The following is an 18818-nucleotide window of genomic DNA, read 5'->3' as shown; positions in this document are numbered from 1 at the left end:
TTAAAACGTAGATTATTAGGGCTTTATATCTCGCCTAGATTTTGTCCATCCTGGGCAGCACCTTTACCTGCTAAAATATTAAAGTCTATTCTAAACATTTTCTCAGCTCAGATGATTCTTGAAGGTTGTGCTTCTGTGCTTTCCCTTCTGACATTTCTTGTCAGACTTCCTGAGTTGGGTGTGATCTTTGCTGTTACAAAATACTGTACATTTAGGTCATCTTTTGATACATGTAAATTGAACACATTGCTAAAAACTTGTCTTGCATAATTCCCTCATAAATAAGAAAATTTGTCATTTTTACTCCTGGAGGCCTGTGTTTAAAGCCACTAGACAGCCTCTTTTGGGGCATTTCCATGCTGTTATGTAAAAGTACATGCCTTTTTGTTACATATAGTTAAAATTGCTCTTTATTAATTTTATTAACCGCAAGTTTGACATATCACCCCACTCCTCTTATGTTTAAATGCAGAATGAGTATAGAACAAAAAGTGGTTGACGTTTCTATATTTACTAACATGGGAGAGGGTATGGCATTATATGGCATACCCTTTTTATTAACTGCTTATGTATGTTCTCCTGAGTACAAGTTATAGGAATAAGGTAGCTTTGTATAATAATGTCTAAAATACCATGTCCTGATCTGGGAAAGGGAGTGAGTGTCTGCACACTGAGCAGTGCTGTGCTTCCTAGAGGATCTTGTATACTGAGATCCCTCTGGGTTTGTGTCTCAGCTTTACATCACCCCACCCCCAGATACTGAATAACTTCTTTAAGGTTCCATAGTTAGAAAGAGTTGGGGCTGGATTATAACCTAGGCAGTCTGATTCCAATAATGTTGCAAAATTCTATAATCAAATTTCTTTCTGAGATAAATAGGTCTGTTACTATTTTATCTATTTGTAATTAAAACTTTATTGTAAACTTTTAGTATTTTAAATTAATAACATAACACGTTTTAAAAGGCTTTCTTTCCATTTCATGAACAGTCGGAAAAAGAAGAGTGATATAGGGGGCAGAAGGATTGCAAGGACCATGTGGAATCGCTAAGCCCTGGGAAGGACATAGGTGACAGAAGGAAGCAGGGAGACGAAAGGGTACGGGAAGGTGGAGAGGAGAAGAGGTCCGAGGCAGAGGCCAGGGGAGGAGGACAGACAAGTGAACCATTTGCTGTGTGTCTCTGAGCTCACTACAGAAGTACTTGTTAGTGATGCTGCTGTTTAGACAGCTTCGCTGTCTGTGCTGTGCCCTTCCTTCTATGTTTTAGGAAGAAGCACCATTCAAAGATGGATGATGCAGAGTTCAAGTTTTATGTACCACATTCATTTCCTGTTTTCTTACAAAAAAACCTAGCTTTGTAAGTGATCTCCATGGCAGATTTAGTTTAACGTTCAGTCATGTTCATGTATTTTTTCTTTTTAAAATGAGTTCTCTGAATGTATCTGTTAACTTAGGTTTATTTAAAAATGAAAGAACATTCTACAGAATAGAAAAAGAGTCCTTTGTTTTCATATAAAAGCATATTCCTGTGATAAACCACAGAATTACTTGCAGGTACTTGAACTTTTTGCTCATTCATATTAAATGGAACTTTAATCTGCCTTTTGATCTCCAAAGCTAATGTACATGTCTGCTTTCAAGTATTTGTAATTCTTCCTGCTGTATGTACCTTACAGTTTTATTCATAGATTCTATCTTAAAATGCCCATTTCAAAAGTTAAAGTAGGAACACACCCAGAATACTTTCTATTTCATTTATATCATACAAGTATTAACTTTTGGTTAACTAAAACAGTATTAGTCTCTGGACGGTGGTGGTGCACACCTTTAGTCCCAGCTCAGGAGGCAGAGAGAAAGGTGGATCTCTGAGAGTTCAAGGCCAACCTGGTCTATAAAGTGAGTTCCAGGACAAGTTCCAAAGCTATAGAGAAACCCTGTCTTGAAAAACAGAAAACAAAACAAAACAAAAAACAGTATTAGTCAATGATACTTGGCAAATTGAAAGAAAGTGGTTACATTTAACTTAAAGATTTTTAAAAATCAGGTCAGATTTTTACCTACACCATTAGAAAGAGACTAGTCTCTTCATTTTTATAATTCTTTATAATGGGATTTATAGACTTTTAAAAGTCAGCTATCCCAACTTTTCAGTAGATTAACAATTAAATAAGATAGGATGAGTTAAAATATGGAAGGTCAGATGAACCATAAGATTTTCATTAGACACTAATGCGATTCTAAACTTTTAGTAAATGATTCGCTGTGAATTCCAGTGCCCTTGATAAAGGGTCTATTTTTTTTTAAATTTTTGTAAGTTTTAAATGAGATTTATTGGTCACTGTTAGATTGTTCCCATTCAAATTGTACATAGCTCATATTATTTTACATGGATGTTGTTGCCAAAGTAGTATCACTATAAAGAGATATGTAAAAATTAATGTTATTTTGTACATATATGAGGCCTGTGTGTGAAATAGCATTGCCTCCAAACTAATAATTACCAAAGTTAAAAGATTAGCATATGGAGGTGCATTTGTAGTTTTGTTTACTTTTGCTTATTCCAATTCTTTAATGAGACTAAAAGGTAAAATTTCACTGTTTTTTATTTGCTTGATGAAATAATTGCATAGTGTTAATTTAAAAATTGTATTAGGAAATATATTCAAAGGTCTTTAGTTTTCAGGCTGTGGAAAAGTGACACTTGTCTCTGAAGTGTTACCATTTGTATCATTAAGACTTAAAATGTTTGAGCAGAACATTGTGTATGATTTTTAGTCATGTTCTTGTCTCTTTCTGCATAATTATGGAGTATGAAGAAATCACCAAATTACTGACTACTGAAAATGGTGATCTTACCTCAGTGGAAATACCACTCTGGAAATGAATGCTTAGTGTTTTTCCTCTTCTAGGTCACAAACTCTGTGGGTTCAATCATTTGTCCTGTTCATGACATGCAGAATAGTACCTGCCTGACACCTATGTCAGGAAAGACCATGCTCTTATTTTTGGCTTAAAAGAAATCTGCTTCTATTAAATTATTTATAGAATCATTTTCTTTTGTGGGGGTTTCAAGACATTTTTTTCTCTCTGTAGCTCTAGCTGTCCTGGAACTCATGCTGTAGTCCAGTGGTGTGGGAAGTCCTTCTATGTGTTTCTTTTGCTTTTATTGGTTAATGAATAAAGATGTTAATAAGGCCAGTGGCTTAGCAGAGTATAGCCAGGCTAGAAGACATCTCTATCTTTATCTCTATCTCTATCTCTACCTCTATCTCTATCTCTACCTCTACCTCTCTACCTCTCTACCTCTCTACCTCTCTACCTCTACCTCGCAGCCCCATCAGAGACAGATGCCGAATGTTGGACAGAACTTTACCTGGTAAGCCACAGCCATATTATTAGAATTAGCCAGAAATACACTTAAGCTATTGACCAAACAGTATTGCAATTAATATAGTTTCTGTGTGGTTATTTCAATTCTGGGTGGCTGGGAAACTAACGAGCAGCCTCTGCCAACAGTCCAGGCTGGCCTCAAGCTCAGAGATCTGCTTGCCTGAGTGCTGCGATTAAAGACATTCATGGGGGATAGACTAGTGAATGGTGTAGATGTGATATATCCATATAGGCACAGAGATAGAATATTGGGTTAAAATGAGGTAGGTGAGATAGGGAGGATTTTATTCTAAGAATAATTGGTGTCATTGAAAGATTCTCTGTAGCAGATGGATTGATTTGATTTATGGTTTTGAAAAGTCACTGTGGCTTGATGTGTGAAGGTTAGGTTGGTAGGGTCATGAGTTGCAGTATGGGGTCTTATATGAAGACTGTTGAAGATGTTTAGAGGAGGGGGATGGTATATCTTGGATTACAACGGGTGCAGTAGAATGGTCAGAGATGATCCCAATATATTCTGAAGGCCATGTTCAGTATTAGTATTCAGTATTAACATGTAGTTTGATTCTCTCATGTTACTGGGTTTAGATTGATTCAATAATTATAATTAAGTCAACTTCCAGAACTGTGTATATGGACTGAAATTGGAGGAGGAGGTCTCCTAAGTCTTTTTTTTTTTATGTCAGTTTTTATATCAAGGGCAAGAAATGCTGTTTTACTATTTGGTGCCCTCAATTAGGATTTTGCCGAGTAGCTCATTGTCAGCTATGTATAACTCTCTAAAGATTATTCCACATTTTCAGAGTTAATACTTATGGTGGTTTGTACAAGACTTGTATGCTCAGGTGTTTGAGCATTTGGTCCTTGGTTGGTAGTTTTGGAGAGATTTAGGAGATGCAGCCTTGCTTGCACTGGGTGTCGGCTTTGAGAGTTCATAGCCCCATGTCCAGTTTGTTCTGTTGAAGATGTGACACCTCAGCTTTCTCCACATGCTGCCATGCCTGCTGCCTGCTGTCTTACTTACCATGGTGGGCCTTTGGAAAAGTTACTAATGTAGCTACAGGTTGCTTTTCTTGCTTGATATGTAATGACTCAAAAAGAATGCCAGCACAGATTGTAATACCTTACTGCATGAATTAGTCTTACTTTGGTTAAGACAGTTCTCTATGTTGTAAGAAAACATCAAGCCATCAAGTCTTAAATGAGAGCAAGTTGGATCTCTTTATTTACAATCATGAAATTTCTATAAAGGCTTCTCTACCCCATTGTCCTCCTTTTATGATTTTAAGCCTTTTTAGATAAAAGTACATTCCTCAGAGTGCACTTTCTGCATTTGTTGTTTGTTTTATAATTTACTGCCACACTCAGCTTTCCTTTTCTTTGGATTAGACTACCACAGCCCTCTACTAAGCATCCTGCTTGTGTGGGGAAGGTCACTCCCAGAATATACAAGCATCACGAAATCTACAACAAATCTGTGTGATCTGCATGGGATACAAAAAATACTCAAAGAATAGAGCATCTCTGGACATTTCTTAGAATGCAGACCACTGTGCTTTGATCCCTGATAGCCACTGTGATAGATGGCACAGGGTGGGCCAGGGGCAGGGGATGACTTGAATTCATTCTCACTCTTTTGAGTGAGGTAGGTGCCATGAATGGGATCTCACGTTACTTTGTATGTGTACAGATTCTGACTTTCATTACTCAAAAGAGTGTTTAAAACTAACCTTCTGGAGACTGAGAGCTTAGCTCCTGGTGAGAGGTCTTGTGTTTTACCCTCAGCAGCCACATAGACCAAAAGACATGCTTTGCCACCTGCTACTTCAGTTGTCTTTTGGGAAGTCAGTTTCCTTATTTTGTTCTTTAAAAGGCGGGTGTGTTCCCTGGCAGGCTCGCAGAGCAGCCGCTAGTCCGACAAGGATGGCTGTGGGTCCCTGCGGGTGGGTACGGTGGACGGTGGAGTATATAGGCATAAGGCTATACATAAAGCTAAACATTTATTACTTAAAGAAGAGACAGAGAGACAGAGATACAGAGATAGAGGAACATAAAGACATAAAAGCATAGAGACAGAGGAGACACATGTGCACACGCCAAGAGACGGGGACAGAAGAGAGAGAGTTAAGATGGCAACGAGGGAGGTCAGAAGTGACTGGGAGTGGGCGTGGCTAGCCCTTAAAGGGATCAGAGCAAAGGAATAACACCTTAGGCTTGCTTTCTTTGCTTCTGACTGGGGAGTAACTGCTGCCCAAGGCTATCAGCATCTCAAGTGATCGGGAAAGGAAGCTTGGCACATATTGAGCCTCAATAAATATGACTGTTTGTGTCTATTATATCTTTAACTATATTATTGGCTTTGAGTATCCGAAACTTCAGCTGAATGTGAGCTATGACCAGAAACCGAATCTCTTAAGTTTAGAAGTAATCTACAATGTAAGACTACATTGGCAGAATTAGTGACCCTGTTCTGCATGCCTTTATCTTACTTCTAGCCAGGGAAATTTGAGTCACATGAAGCCATTTTTGCCACATTGGCTATTCTAGTTGTCTCTTCTAGATTATGTAATTCCATTACTTTTGTCCCCTGATGGGGCTTCCCCATACCAGCCAAGCTCTCAAACCAGAACTCAAAAAAAGTCATTCTTAGAGAGATTTCTGATTAAGTGTACCCTGTTAGAGTTCATGAGTAGCAGCAGTATCTTCCTTTGCTCACTTTAACTCAGTGTTTCTGGTTTCAAGTTAGCAGTTAACAAAGTTGTTGGTGGAGGCTGCTAGTTCATTTCTGGTTGACCTGAAATAAACACACAGAAACTGTATTATTAGCAATACTGTTTGGTCAATAGCTTTAGTGTATTTCGAGCTAGCTCTTACATCTTAAATTAACCATTTCTGTTATTTTATATTCTACCGTGAGCCTCATGGTTTACTGGCAAGGTTCCAGTGCATCTGTCTCCTGCAGTGGCTACATGGTTTCTCTGACTCTGCCTACTCTCTTTTCCTCTATCTGCTTGGAATTCCTGCCTTGCCCTATTCTGCACTGCAATAGGCCCAAAGCAGCTTCTTTGTTAACCAGTGGTATTTACAGCATACAGAGAGAATCCCACATCACAAAGTCCCTGTAGGGTTCAGAACTGAAGCCCTGCCAGTGCCTTTGCAGAAGTTTATTATGTCCCTCTTCACTGAAGAGGACGCAGCAGTCATTCCTAGCAGCAGCACTTTCCTGATGGAGCCTGCAGGAACCCATGTCCTTTTCAAATTTAGCTTGTTTGATTAGCATGTCTGGCAAAGAAGGCCAATCATGTTCTACCTATGTTAGGTGAATCATGATGAATCTGGCATCTTCCCCCTTGTTTTCACAATAGCTTTGGCTCAAACTTCAGCATCTGATTTGCAAACTGACTTTATTCTTCCACAATTCAGAGTTGTGTTTGTGTTTGTATACTAATTCCCACTCTCCACCTTGATTTTTCTATAGTCTATCTTCTCCAAATAAATGAATCACAGGTTGGAAATGTAAAATTCCTTAGTGATGCAAAGTGAATTTGACAAAGATGCTGAGAGAATTGGATATACTTATATTAAACTTGAATCTTTATCCTTACTGCTCACCAGACATAAATATTAATGCAGAGAACATCATGAACCTCGATACTAGAGATACCAACATTAAGAAAATGAAAAGACGGCATAGTTTAGGAAACTATTTAAATTTAGAATATGTAAAAATCTCCTTCAATTTAGTAAGACAATTTAATTCTTTAACTGATACAGACTTATACTGATTTAGTTTATCAGTTCTACTCATAGACATTTATTCAAAAGAACTAAAAATATAGTTCCATACAAAGACTTGTATGTAAGGAGCACCATCTTTCAAACTCCTAAATTAGAAAGATTTCACATACTTATTACCTGGTCAGATGTATTGTATATACTTGAATTCTGTACAGCAGTAACAGTTCTGCCAAAATACAGATGTATATGCACACATGGATAAGTCTCAAAAACATTTTACAAGGGAAAGACTTACACAAAAGGCTACTTATGATGGTTTCATAGTTAATAGGAAGGTTTTCTAGATAAAGTGAAGGTATAAAGACAGGAAAGTGTTGCAGTACTTGTCAGAATCTGGGTGTGGAGCAGTGCTTGACTGATGTGTCACAAAAGAGCAAAGGGGACTGGTTGCATGTTGGTATTATCTTGTTAAAATGATAGGAACAATACTCAGTTATACTTCTTTATCTCTTCAAACAAAGTGCATTTATTCGGCACAGTGATGCATTTTGGAATTGTACGTTGAAAAAAAGTAAGTTTCTCAGTGTTTTCATGCCAGGAGTTTAATTTTAAAATGGGGAAAATGTACCTCAATATGTGATTTCAAATATCCACCATATTATTTGGGTTAGGACATAGCTATTTAGGTTTGTGTCTTCTAAGCCCCAAAGAGAATCTTCTTCCTTTGGGCAGTTTTCTTTAAGCTGTAAGGTACATGACAGTCACCTGAAGATTCAACTGAGTGCTTATTGGGATTGAGTACATAGTTAGTAGGACCCAGGTTCTGCAGTCTGAGCACGTTTCAAGATGAGGATGATACAATAAAGCTGGTCAGAAGAACCAGACTTTGTTGAAGGTCCATTGGACTTTTTTTAACCAGAACTTGAGCATCAGATTATTTTAAAATAAAACAGTGTGGGTTTCTAGCCAGAGATAACCAGGAGTTCACTTAGAGTCTGCTGTGACAGCAATGGATTTTCACTTTTTTCAGTCACTATTCAATCACAGTTCCACTTGTAATGTAGAGCTCCCAGGAAGTGACCGGGATCTCCAGAGTGTGTAGAGGAATAAAGAAGCATCCTTTAGTTCTGCTGGTTTTGAATTATTATTTTCTTCAACCCATCAGCTTCTTAGTTCTGGCTGTGAATCACAATCCAGAAGTGTGATCAAGAGTGATGATACTAGTTAACCACTATTGAGAAATTACGATTTCTCACTGTTCAAAGTGTTCCGCTTGCATTGTCTTTGCCCTTTCATATTTTACTCTGTGAAGTGAGTACCATTTTTATTCTCTGTATTAGAGATAGACATAATACAGAGAAGTTACTTTAAATAACCACACAAAAGGATGGGATATTCACTTGAGATTTAAAGTGAGACACCCAGACTCAAGGGTCTGAGAGAAGCTGAAACCCACCAATACTTGCCTTCCTATAATCTCTACTTGGGTTTATGTCAGAACTTCTGCCCCAGGCCTCTCACTGACTATCTTACTTAGGGTTTCTACTGTGTGTCTACTTGACACAAACTAGAGTTGTCAGAGAGGAAGGAGCCTCAGCTGAGGAAATGCTTCCATGTGATCCAGCTGTAAGGCATTTTCCCATTTAGTGATAAGTGATGGAGGGATCAATCATTGGTGGGTAGTTCCATCCCTGGTCTGGTGGTCCTGGATTCTATAAGAAAGTAGGTTGAGCAAGGCATGTGGGACAAGTCAGTAAGCAACACTCTTCCATGGCCTCTGTGTCAACTCCTGCCTCCAGAACCCTGCCCTGTTTGAGTTCGTATCCTGACTTCCTTCAGTCATGAACAGCAATGTGGAAGTGTAAGTCAAGTAAACCCTTTCTTCCTCAAGTTGCTTTTTTGTCTTGGTGTTTTGTTTGAACAATAGAAAACCTAAGACACTGATCTTCTGTTTGTAGGAGAAGAATCAATCACCTCTGACATTTGAAGGTCATTCTATTAGTCTTCTAAAACAAACATACCCAATCAGAGTGTTTCTGTACTTGTAGCGCTTCACTCTGCTCTCACTTTGGCAGGCTCTGTTGATGTTAGAGGCTCCTCTCAAGTTGTCTTATTCTAATGGCTTCGGTTAAAAGAGAAAAGCCTACCAGGAACTTTTAATATTCCTTTCTCTCTCTTTAAAAGCTGAGGATCCTGGGACCTAAGTTTTCTTGTGTTCTTTATCCTTATCTGAGTTCCTCTTCCTTTCCAACCTTCTCAAGGAAAAAAAAAAAAAAAAACTTGATGCTAGTCTGAGATTGAGCAGAGCATTTAACTTACTGACCATGTACTTAACCCCGTTCCCTTTCTTTTTTGTTTTTAATTAAAGATTGTGTTTCATTGATGCTTCCAGAGATTTTAATGCCTTTTGTATTCCATGTTAACATAATATATTTAGAAAGCTGAGTGTAAGGCAAGTCCATTTTTAATTTATCAATGGCACCCTCAGTCTTAATATGCTTAAGCATACTTTACTTTTGAAGGCAGAATTAATCTTTTATCAGGCTTGCCATGGATGCTGTTGGTTTCATTACTTTAGGGAAATGTCCCTGTGACTGTCTTAGAATTAATGCTATTCACATACTTCTATTTCCCATTGTCTGTAGAACATAAAGAAGATACAAATAAGAGTCACTCATACTAAAACTAATGTAGAAACAATGGATATCATTGATGTCTGAAATCTAACAAAAATGATTTCATTTTGAATGAAGAAAGTAAACCTAAATAATCATGTGTTTGGACTTTTTTTATAAGTTGAATCTTAAAAATTGAAAGATAATTTATATCTGTGAAGAAAAGTTTTAGATATGATTGGGAAGAAATAGTTTTATTCTGCCTTTCATTTTTAAAGCAAATTTAGCCAGAAATATCCAGAATTAATACTGTAAGTTCTTTGCATCACTGGAGCCTCTGAATTTTGAATGACTTGAGAGTCACTTGGGGCTTATTAACAATACAGACCCCGGGGACCTATCCCTTTCCATTGTAAGTTTGCAAAAGAGTTCTCAGAAGATTTCAATATACATTACATTGAGGTTCTCCAGGGAAATAAAACCATTAGGAAATTTTTCTCTTTTTCTTTCAGGAAAGTCTTGCATGATTCTGCGACTGAGGATTTCCAAGCTTTATAGTTGGCATTTTGGGGACCTAGCAGAGCATATGGTAGCGAAAGTCTAAATTTGAAGGCTGGAGAGACAGTTTCCCAGCTGGAAGACAGTGATCCAGAGAGAGGACAATAGGAATGAATATGTGGCATTAGGTATTGATGATCCTGCCCAGCTTTACAAATATATTACTAATCACTGAGCTGAACCCTTAAAGGGTGAATTCTATAGCATGTAAATATTGTCCATAAAAATGTGAAGAGAAGAGAGAGGAAGAGACACAGGACAGGAAGTGGAGTGGTGATGTGGAATTCCCTTCTGTATGCTTTGAATACATTTGGTTACCATTGGGTAATAAAGAAACTACTTTGGCCTATGGAGCTAGGCAAAAAAACTAAATTGAATTCAGGGAGAAAGAAGGCAGAGTCAGGCAGATGCCATGTAGTCACCCAAGAAGCAAGGTGTGAGATAACAAATCATGAGCCTTGTGGTAAAATATAAAATAATATAAATGGGTTAATTTAAGATGTAAGAGATAGCTAGGAATATGTCTGAGTCGTTGGTTATACAATTCTGTAATTAATGTAGTTTCTGTATGTTTATTTGGGTCTGGGTGATTGGGAAATGAAAGTGCAGTCTCTGTTTACAGAGTAGCTTTTGTCAGCATCTTTTGTTTCTTTAAAGAAGTGTGAAAACGTGGGTATAAGGGATGTATGGCCAAGGAAGTAATTTTTAGTCACACAGGTGACACTGCTGCATGCTTGTGTGCTGATTCAAGTGACCCATTGGAAAGGGGAAGATTAACGAGCCCTGTGAAAAAGACATGAGTTCATTGTGATATCATCTCAGGTAACCTTCTTCATATCTTCCCCTAGGTGACAGACCAGTCAGTGAAGGCATTTGCCGAGCACTGCCCCGAACTCCAGTATGTTGGCTTCATGGGTTGTTCAGTTACTTCCAAAGGAGTCATTCACCTAACCAAGGTAAGCGCCACAGCTTCATTTTCCTGATATTTTTGAGTATTATGAAGGTGACAGGCCATGGTATTGTCACTGTCAGCCATCCTCCAGTTTCTAGGCAGGCACTCCAACACTGATCTATATCCCAACCCATCTTTTTACTTTTTATTTTGTGGCATGACTGGCGTTGAACTCAGTATGAAGCTCAGGAAATCCTTGAACTTGTGATCCTCTTGCATTAGCCATTGACTAGCAGGAGTCACAGACCTGCTGCCCTGTGTGCAGTTCATTGGCTCTTTTGAAGCAGTTTCTTTCTCTATTGCCTGACTGCTCTTGACCTCATAGGTTCCAGATCTGCCTTATTCTGGATCTTCATAGGTTCTGGATCCGCCTCATTCTGGATCTTCACAGGTTCCAGATTAGCTCCATTCTGGATCTTCACAGGTTTTGGATCCGCCTCATTCTGGATCTCCACAGGTTCTGGATCCACCTGATTCTGGATCTTGATAGGTTCTGTCTCATTTTCCTGAGTAGCTGTACTGCTGGACATTTTCCAGTTGTGCCTGGCTTTCTGGTTTTGCTAAATGTAGTTGATGAGGAATAGTTGGTTAACCATAGGAGTCAGCTAGTGTTTAATAAAGTAAATATCAGTTTTAGAAAACTGTCTACTTCCTTTTTCTGAAACAGAATACTTATTTTAAAGTAGTTTGTTTTTTATATTTTCGTTGCTAATGCTTACAAAAACATGAGTTAAAGAAACTGATACATGACAAGATTTACTTAAATTTCAACTTGAAACATCACACATAGGTGATACATTGAGATTGAACTACTCTTCTCTCACTGTGTCCTAGGAGCATTTGCTTACAAAGAGAATCTGGTTGTGTCATTGATTAATCTGAATATATAAGGTGAAATGAGAAAATTTGCTGTTAGCTCAGAGTTTACTTACAACCAAACATGTATTTTAGAAATGATGATGGTACTAGCGTCTTTGCGATAGCATTTCATTTCTGCTCCTGTGATCATTATGGCTTATACCCATGTGATAAATAGGCTACTGTAACATTTACCCATGTTCTGCCTGGCTTGTGCATTGTATAGCTTTTAACTCTTACCAAATTGTACTTGGAAAAGGAGTGCTGGTATTGCCGTTGTGACTTAATAACAGAATAGCCTCGTCCTTCAGCTTTCTCTGTGTAATGAACACAGCTCTTGCATGGCAGCACAATGCTGGAATATGTAGGGAAGATCACAGCTCTCGTTATGCTTGATCTGTTTGGGTCTCTTCAAGGTTGCAGCTTTGTGAGTAACATTCCTTTCCTTCCAGAAAAAGGACAAATGTTTCTGAATTATGGAAGCCTGTACTGGTGGGGTCAGTGAGTAGGTTCCTGAGTCTTTCATCCTGGCTCCTTTGTTAGCTCCACTTTGGTCCTTGGCTCTGCCCCTTAGTAACTTAAGTGTACAAATCACTTTCCAGTTTATTAACTAAGGCAATATATGACAAATGATTTCCTCAGTATTAAGACCACAGTAAGAGTGAAGTAAATGGTCATTATTGCTGTCAAAGTAAATTCTACTCTAAGCCAGTTGCTAGAAAATTAGTGCAAACTTCGGTTCAAAAAAATCAAGTCACCATTCTTATTCAGTATGTCTTAAAGAGAGCCTGTAGTGTATTGTGTCTGAAATGGAGGATCAGACTTCCTGAATTCTGAGCACTAGAGCCTATCACTAGAGGAAAAGGTAGGATTCTTATTTTCAGTTATCGATCTACTAAAGCATCTAGTATAACCAAGACCATATATAACCACGTACTTTTATTCATTCCCTGTAACCTTGACCCGAAAATATTGAGATGAGTGTTTTCTGGTCCCTTTTAATGCTGTCTATAGAAATGCCATGGATGAATAGATAGGGCACAAGTGTTATAATGACCATGTGTGTGATTTTTTTTATGATCACTCAAAATTTTCTCACCAAAGACAAAACAAGTTTTCCACATCTCTGTACTCTCAGAGCATTTGAGATGGCTCCAAATTCTGGTATAGTGGTATTTAAAAGATTCACTATCTGTGATAAAATAATAGCTGCGGTAAATGAATGTGGAAAGCTTTCTTTGCTGGGGAGGCTCTTCTGAAGTTGATAGGCAAGGGTTTCTGGTGGGACCTGCTAACAGGTGGAAGCTTCTAGACTCATATCAAAGCTAGCCCAGAGTTTGAACCTGCACATTTCTCCATAACAGTATATCCACTTAGATGAAGAGTTGCTTGTGGTATAATGATGGTCACTTTCTTGTGCTCACATAGAACAAGGTGGCATTGTATTATAAGCATGCAAATATTTTGTAAAGCTGTGAATGTCAAATTTTATAAAACTCCAGTGTTAGACTTAAAATCTTTGCCTTCTGTAGTGTTTTTAACCAGTTATTAAAAAAACTCAGGACCGCGAGGGGTGCGATCACCCACTGATACAAGGGGACTGATCTAATGAGAGTTCACCAAGGCCAGTTGGACTGGGACTGAACGAGCATGTGATCCAACCAGATTTTCTGAATGTGGCCGGATTCTCTGAATGTGGCTCGCCCGGAGCCTTTCTGAAAAGCCATTGACAATGACACTGGGACTTGTTTCCTCTGCATATACTGGATTTTTGGGATCCAGTCTGTTTGGATACTCACCTGGAGGGAGGGGGGAGGAACTTGAACTTCCCACAGGGCTGGAAGCCCTGACTGCTCTTAGGGATGGAGAGGGAGGAGGAGGGGGAGGGGGGAGTGGGAGGGTGTTGGGAGGAGGGGCGGAAATGGAAACTTTCATAATTTAATAAACTTTGAAAAAAAAACAAAAAAAACCCAAAAAACGTTTACAAAATGTTGTTTAAATGTACTGAGTACCCCTTAAAATTGTATTTTCTTTGTTATCAGAAAACTACGCACTTGAATTAAATGATCTATCCTTAGTTTAAAAATTTCTTGTACCTTAAAGAATCAAAGAATTTTGAAGTTGTTGGGCCAGGGAGACGGTTATTTAGCTAAACTAAAAAAAATGTCAAATATATTAATACATTAGTAAAGAAAATTGGGGCATTATGACTTCTTTAACTTACGCAAAGGGCCAGAGGGCTAAAGATTGGGACTAGATGGAAAAGTATTGTTATTCTACTACCTGGTTCACTTTGGTTCAATTCCACTTTGACATTCTCCGTCTTAACCTGACTCTCAACTTCCTTTGTGATGCTTCTTGTTTCCATGCCTGGTACTCAGAAGAGTCTGCTAAACATCAAACATCATCCCTTCGAACACTGTACTGCTAAACCTGTTCATCCAGTCGGTTTGAGGCAGGTTGAGAAAGCCCGGTGCACTGGGTTGTGTTTAAATGTCCAGTTACGTAAGGGGAGAGCTCAGGCTCATGTGAGAGTTGAGTGTCAGCAACTCCTCTCTAGCAGAACTGACCTCTGCCACTATAGGGGGTTTGTCACTTATTCTACCTGCTTGTAACTATGAAATGGCTTTTTCTTGTTCCTTTTACAAATAAATCCAGCAAATGAAAGTGTACAATTACTCCCTCCTGCTCAGGTAGAGTGCTTCTGTATGACTAGTCGCTAAAGCAACTGCAAAGATCAAATCAGAGCACTCAGAAGTCTCAGGAAATGACTGCTACGGGTTTAAGTTCAAATGCTTAGAGTAAAAAAAAAAAAAGAGAGCTCACCTTAAGGGAAGGGTTTAAAACAAATCAAACATATAAACACTGTGGTTTATAACGGCACAAACAATGCTTGGTCCTTCCAGCCAAAGTATCACAGCAGAGCCCAACTCTACAACAGATACAAAACAAGGAAAAAATAGTTCAAGTCCTGCATGGTAGAACATGCCTTTAATTCTTATATTCAGGAGGCAGACCAGGAAGATAATATCTGCGAGTTCGAGATCATCCTGGTCTGCATAGTACCAGGGCAGACAGTCAGGGCTAAGTAGAGAGACCTCCTCCTCCTCCTTCTCCTCATCCTTCTTCTTCTCCTTTCTTCTTCTTCTTCTTCCTCCTCCTTCTCCTTCTCTTCCTCCTCCTCCTCCTCCTCTTTCTTCCCCCCTCCTCTTCCTCTTCTTCTCCTCCTCTTCCTCCTCCTCCTCCACCGTCGCCTCCTCCTCCGCCTCCTCTGCCTCCTTCTCCTCCTTCTTCTTCTCCTCCTCCTCCTCCGCCTCCTCCTCTTCTTCTTCTTCTTCTTTTCCTCCTCCCCCTCCTCCTTATTATTATTGTTATTGATATCAGGCAACAGAGAACAGTCATTCCTAAAGTTTGAGAAACTAACAAGAAAACACCTGTGATTATCTGAGAGGACGTCATTGAAAGATTTCCAGATGGCAGCAAAGCGAAGGGTGACATACAAAGATCCAATAAATTATGTGAGGTGACAAGACAGAATCAACTGTTCAGGAGGTCATCGGTTTCAGAAGGGAGCACTGTTGTGGGAAAAACTGCACAGAGAACCCAGACATCTGTGTGAATGCCCTCTACTCATCCGGCCTCCCACAGTCCATGAGTAAGGAGCAGCAAAGAAAACTGGCAAGTGTTTTCAACTGTTTGAATGAAATTAAAACCGCGTGTTTCAAATTTCCTCTGATGCTGCTCACTCATTACTTAGGTGAAATAAGTAGAAATAAATAGCTGTCCTTAAATCAGTGAGTTCAGTTTCCCTTTAAAGGATTTGAGAGAGAAGAGCAGACTGGAATCCCAAGTGCACAGAAGAAACAAAGTGGCAAATATGCAAATGGAAGCCAACAGAACAGAAAACCAGTAATGAAACTACTGACTGGTGTGTGTCGACGTGAAGCGAGCTAGAGTCCTCACAGGAAGGAGCCTCAGCTAATGAAATGCCGCCTTAAGATCCAGCTGTAAGGCATTTTCTTATTTAGTGATCATCAGTGGGGGAGGGCTCAGCCCATAGTGGGTGGTGCCATCCCTGGACTGTTGGTCTGGGTTCTCTAAGAAAGCAGGCAGAGCAATGTAGAGGAAGCAAGCCAGTAAGCAGCTCCTCTCCATGACTTATGCATCAACTCCTGCTTTCATGATCCAGCCCTATTTGAGTTCCTGTCCTGACTTCCTTCAGTGATGAACAGCAATGTGGAAGTGTGATACAAATAAACCCTTTCCGAGTCTTCTGACCAGCGAGGGGCTCTGATCCTGTGGAGGGATCCTTCATCTGGCGATGGATGGCGATACAGACGGAGACCCACATTGGAGCACCGGACTGAGCCCCCCAAGGTCCAAATGAGGAGCAGAAGGACGAAGAAAATGACGAAGGACTGCGAGGGATGCTATCACCCACTGATACAAGGGGACGGATCTAATGAGAGTTTACCAAGGGCAGTTGGACTGCGACTGAACGAGCACGTGATCCAACCAGATTCTCTGAATGTGGCCGGATTCTCTGAATGTGGCTGGCCCGGAGTCTTTCTGAGAAGCCATTGACAATGACACTGGGACTAGTTTCCTCTGCATATACTGGATTTTTGGGATCCAGTCTGTTTGGATACTCACCTTCCTGGACCTGGAGGGAGGGGGGACGAACTTGAACTTCCCACAGGGCTTGAAACCCTGACTGCCCTTAGGGACAAAGAGGGAGGAGGAGGGGGGGGGAGTGGGAGGGTGTTGGGAAGAGGGGCGTAAATGGAAACTTTTATAATTTAATAAAATTACTTAAAAAAAACCCTTTCCTCCCCAGTTTACTTTTTAGTCATGGTGTTTAATCGCAGCAATAGAAACCCTAAGACAAATTGGTACCAGCATAGTGGAGTATTGCTGTAACAGTCCTGACCATGTTTTTGGGAAGATTATGGAAGGTCGTTGAATGTTAAGAGCTCAGTGAAGGGGTTAATGGGAGTGTTCTTTAGGAACTTGGAAGATAGGAATGTTAAGAGAAGTACGGAAGATGGAAGCCTGGCTTGCAGAGTTTCAGAGGGAAGTTTAAAGTTCTATCAGTGCCATTTGTTATTTTGAATTAAGATCCCCTGGTTCTGGGATCTCAGCTGGGGCTGAAGAGTCAGCTGTGATTAACAAGATACAAGATATTAAAGCAAAATTTTGCTTTCCTGAGATACTTGATGCTGGTTGACTGGAGCTAAGAAATTAGCATTGATTAAGAAGAGACCAGCATCAATGAGGTGAAATCTTCTGGAAAGTGATTCCTGAGTGCACAGAGAAGCTGTGTTCTAGAAGCAGCCAAGGTTGTACCTTATACTGACAGCTGGACTTGGGAAAAGCTCATTCTTTGATGAGATGAAATCTAGTCTGATTGATTGAAAAGGGAAAGATGAAAGTGCTGATATCATGACTTGTAACAAGTGGTACAGACATTAAGGGAATAAAAAGAGTGTTGTTATGAATAAATGTGTGCATATAAATGGGACAACGTACAGGAAAGTTTTACCTGAAAGCACAGAGTACCAAAGCTTACCCAGGAAGGTACACCAGCATGTGCTTACAGTCCTTGCTACCTGGGTTAGTGACACAGCATCATTAGAACCCAGGAATTGGGTGCCAGATAGTCAACAAGGCAAGGCTATCATTCCTCTAAAGGAGAAAAATGGAGCTGTAAATAACCAGAATTTTCTGATTCTCTTAAACAAGTTGCATTTTTACTTAAAAAACTTTTTGCTATGAGTATTCCAAGTGTAGGTGGATTCAATAGTGAATTCTACCAAGGATTTAAGAGAGAAGAAACCAATTCATCATGACTACTGTAGAGGTGAGCCTGTCATTACCTTCTTAGGAAAACCTGATAAAGACATTACAAGCTAAGAATATTGCATATCGCTATCTTGAATAGAGATTGACCTAGGTCTAGTGGTACACCCTTTAATCCCAACACTCAGAAGACAGAGACGGAAATCACCAAATTTGAGGCCAACCTGCTCTATACAGAGAGATTTCCAAGATAACCAGGGCTAAAACAGTATTGCAAAAAACAATCAAACAAATAAAAAAATGAATTGGAAAAATACCTATTACACATTTAATAGAGATTAACACCAAAATTTATAAAAGCTCAGAAGAAAAGGATTAACTTTATTTTTAAAACTGGCAAGGCACCTGAGTGAATATTTTAAAGAGGACACATAAATGGCCAAAGACTTGATGTTTATTATTAATAATCATCAGAGAAATGTTTGTTAAAATTATAATGAGATATTATCCTATACCTGCCAGAATGGTTATTATGTAAAAGTTAAAAGATAACAAGTGTTGGTGAGCTATGGAGAGAAGGGAACTCTATATGTTATTGACGGTAATTTATATTAGTATAACATTTTATAAAATATATGGAGGTATCTCAAGGAAATATCACAGTTACCACATGATCAGTTACTTAGAAACTGAATTCGGTATGCTGAAGAGATCTTCCCACCTCCATATTTATCATAGTAGTATTCACAATGCCAGAGCATGGAAGCACGTGAGTATTTGTTAGCAGACGGAAGGATGAAGATGATGAGATGCACACCACCCTCTGTACCCAGACTTGCGTGTTCCTCCAGGGTCTGTCCTCTTCTCATCACAGGAACACCAGCATATCACCAAGCAGCATCTTCCCT

The 18818-nt window shown here is 39.3% G+C and overlaps 1 protein-coding gene across 4 annotated transcripts in view; it reads left to right on the top strand.

Moving 5' to 3' along the window:
- Fbxl17 (F-box and leucine rich repeat protein 17) overlaps window positions 1-18818 on the top strand; it is a 472329-nt gene that overhangs the window by 133665 nt on the left and 319846 nt on the right. For all 4 annotated transcript variants that reach the window (XM_087906001.1, XM_087906004.1, XM_087906010.1 and 1 more), the window contains exon 5: window positions 11150-11257. In XM_087906001.1, coding sequence (XP_087762127.1) covers window positions 11150-11257 — 108 coding nt within the window. The remainder of the gene's footprint in view (window positions 1-11149; window positions 11258-18818) is intronic.

Source organism: Myodes glareolus, chromosome 1, assembly GCF_982192425.1.
Source record: "Myodes glareolus chromosome 1, mMyoGla1.1, whole genome shotgun sequence".
NCBI lineage: Eukaryota > Metazoa > Chordata > Mammalia > Rodentia > Cricetidae > Myodes > Myodes glareolus.
Note: the sequence above shows the minus strand (reverse complement) of the source record. Positions and strands in the feature narration are given on the sequence as shown.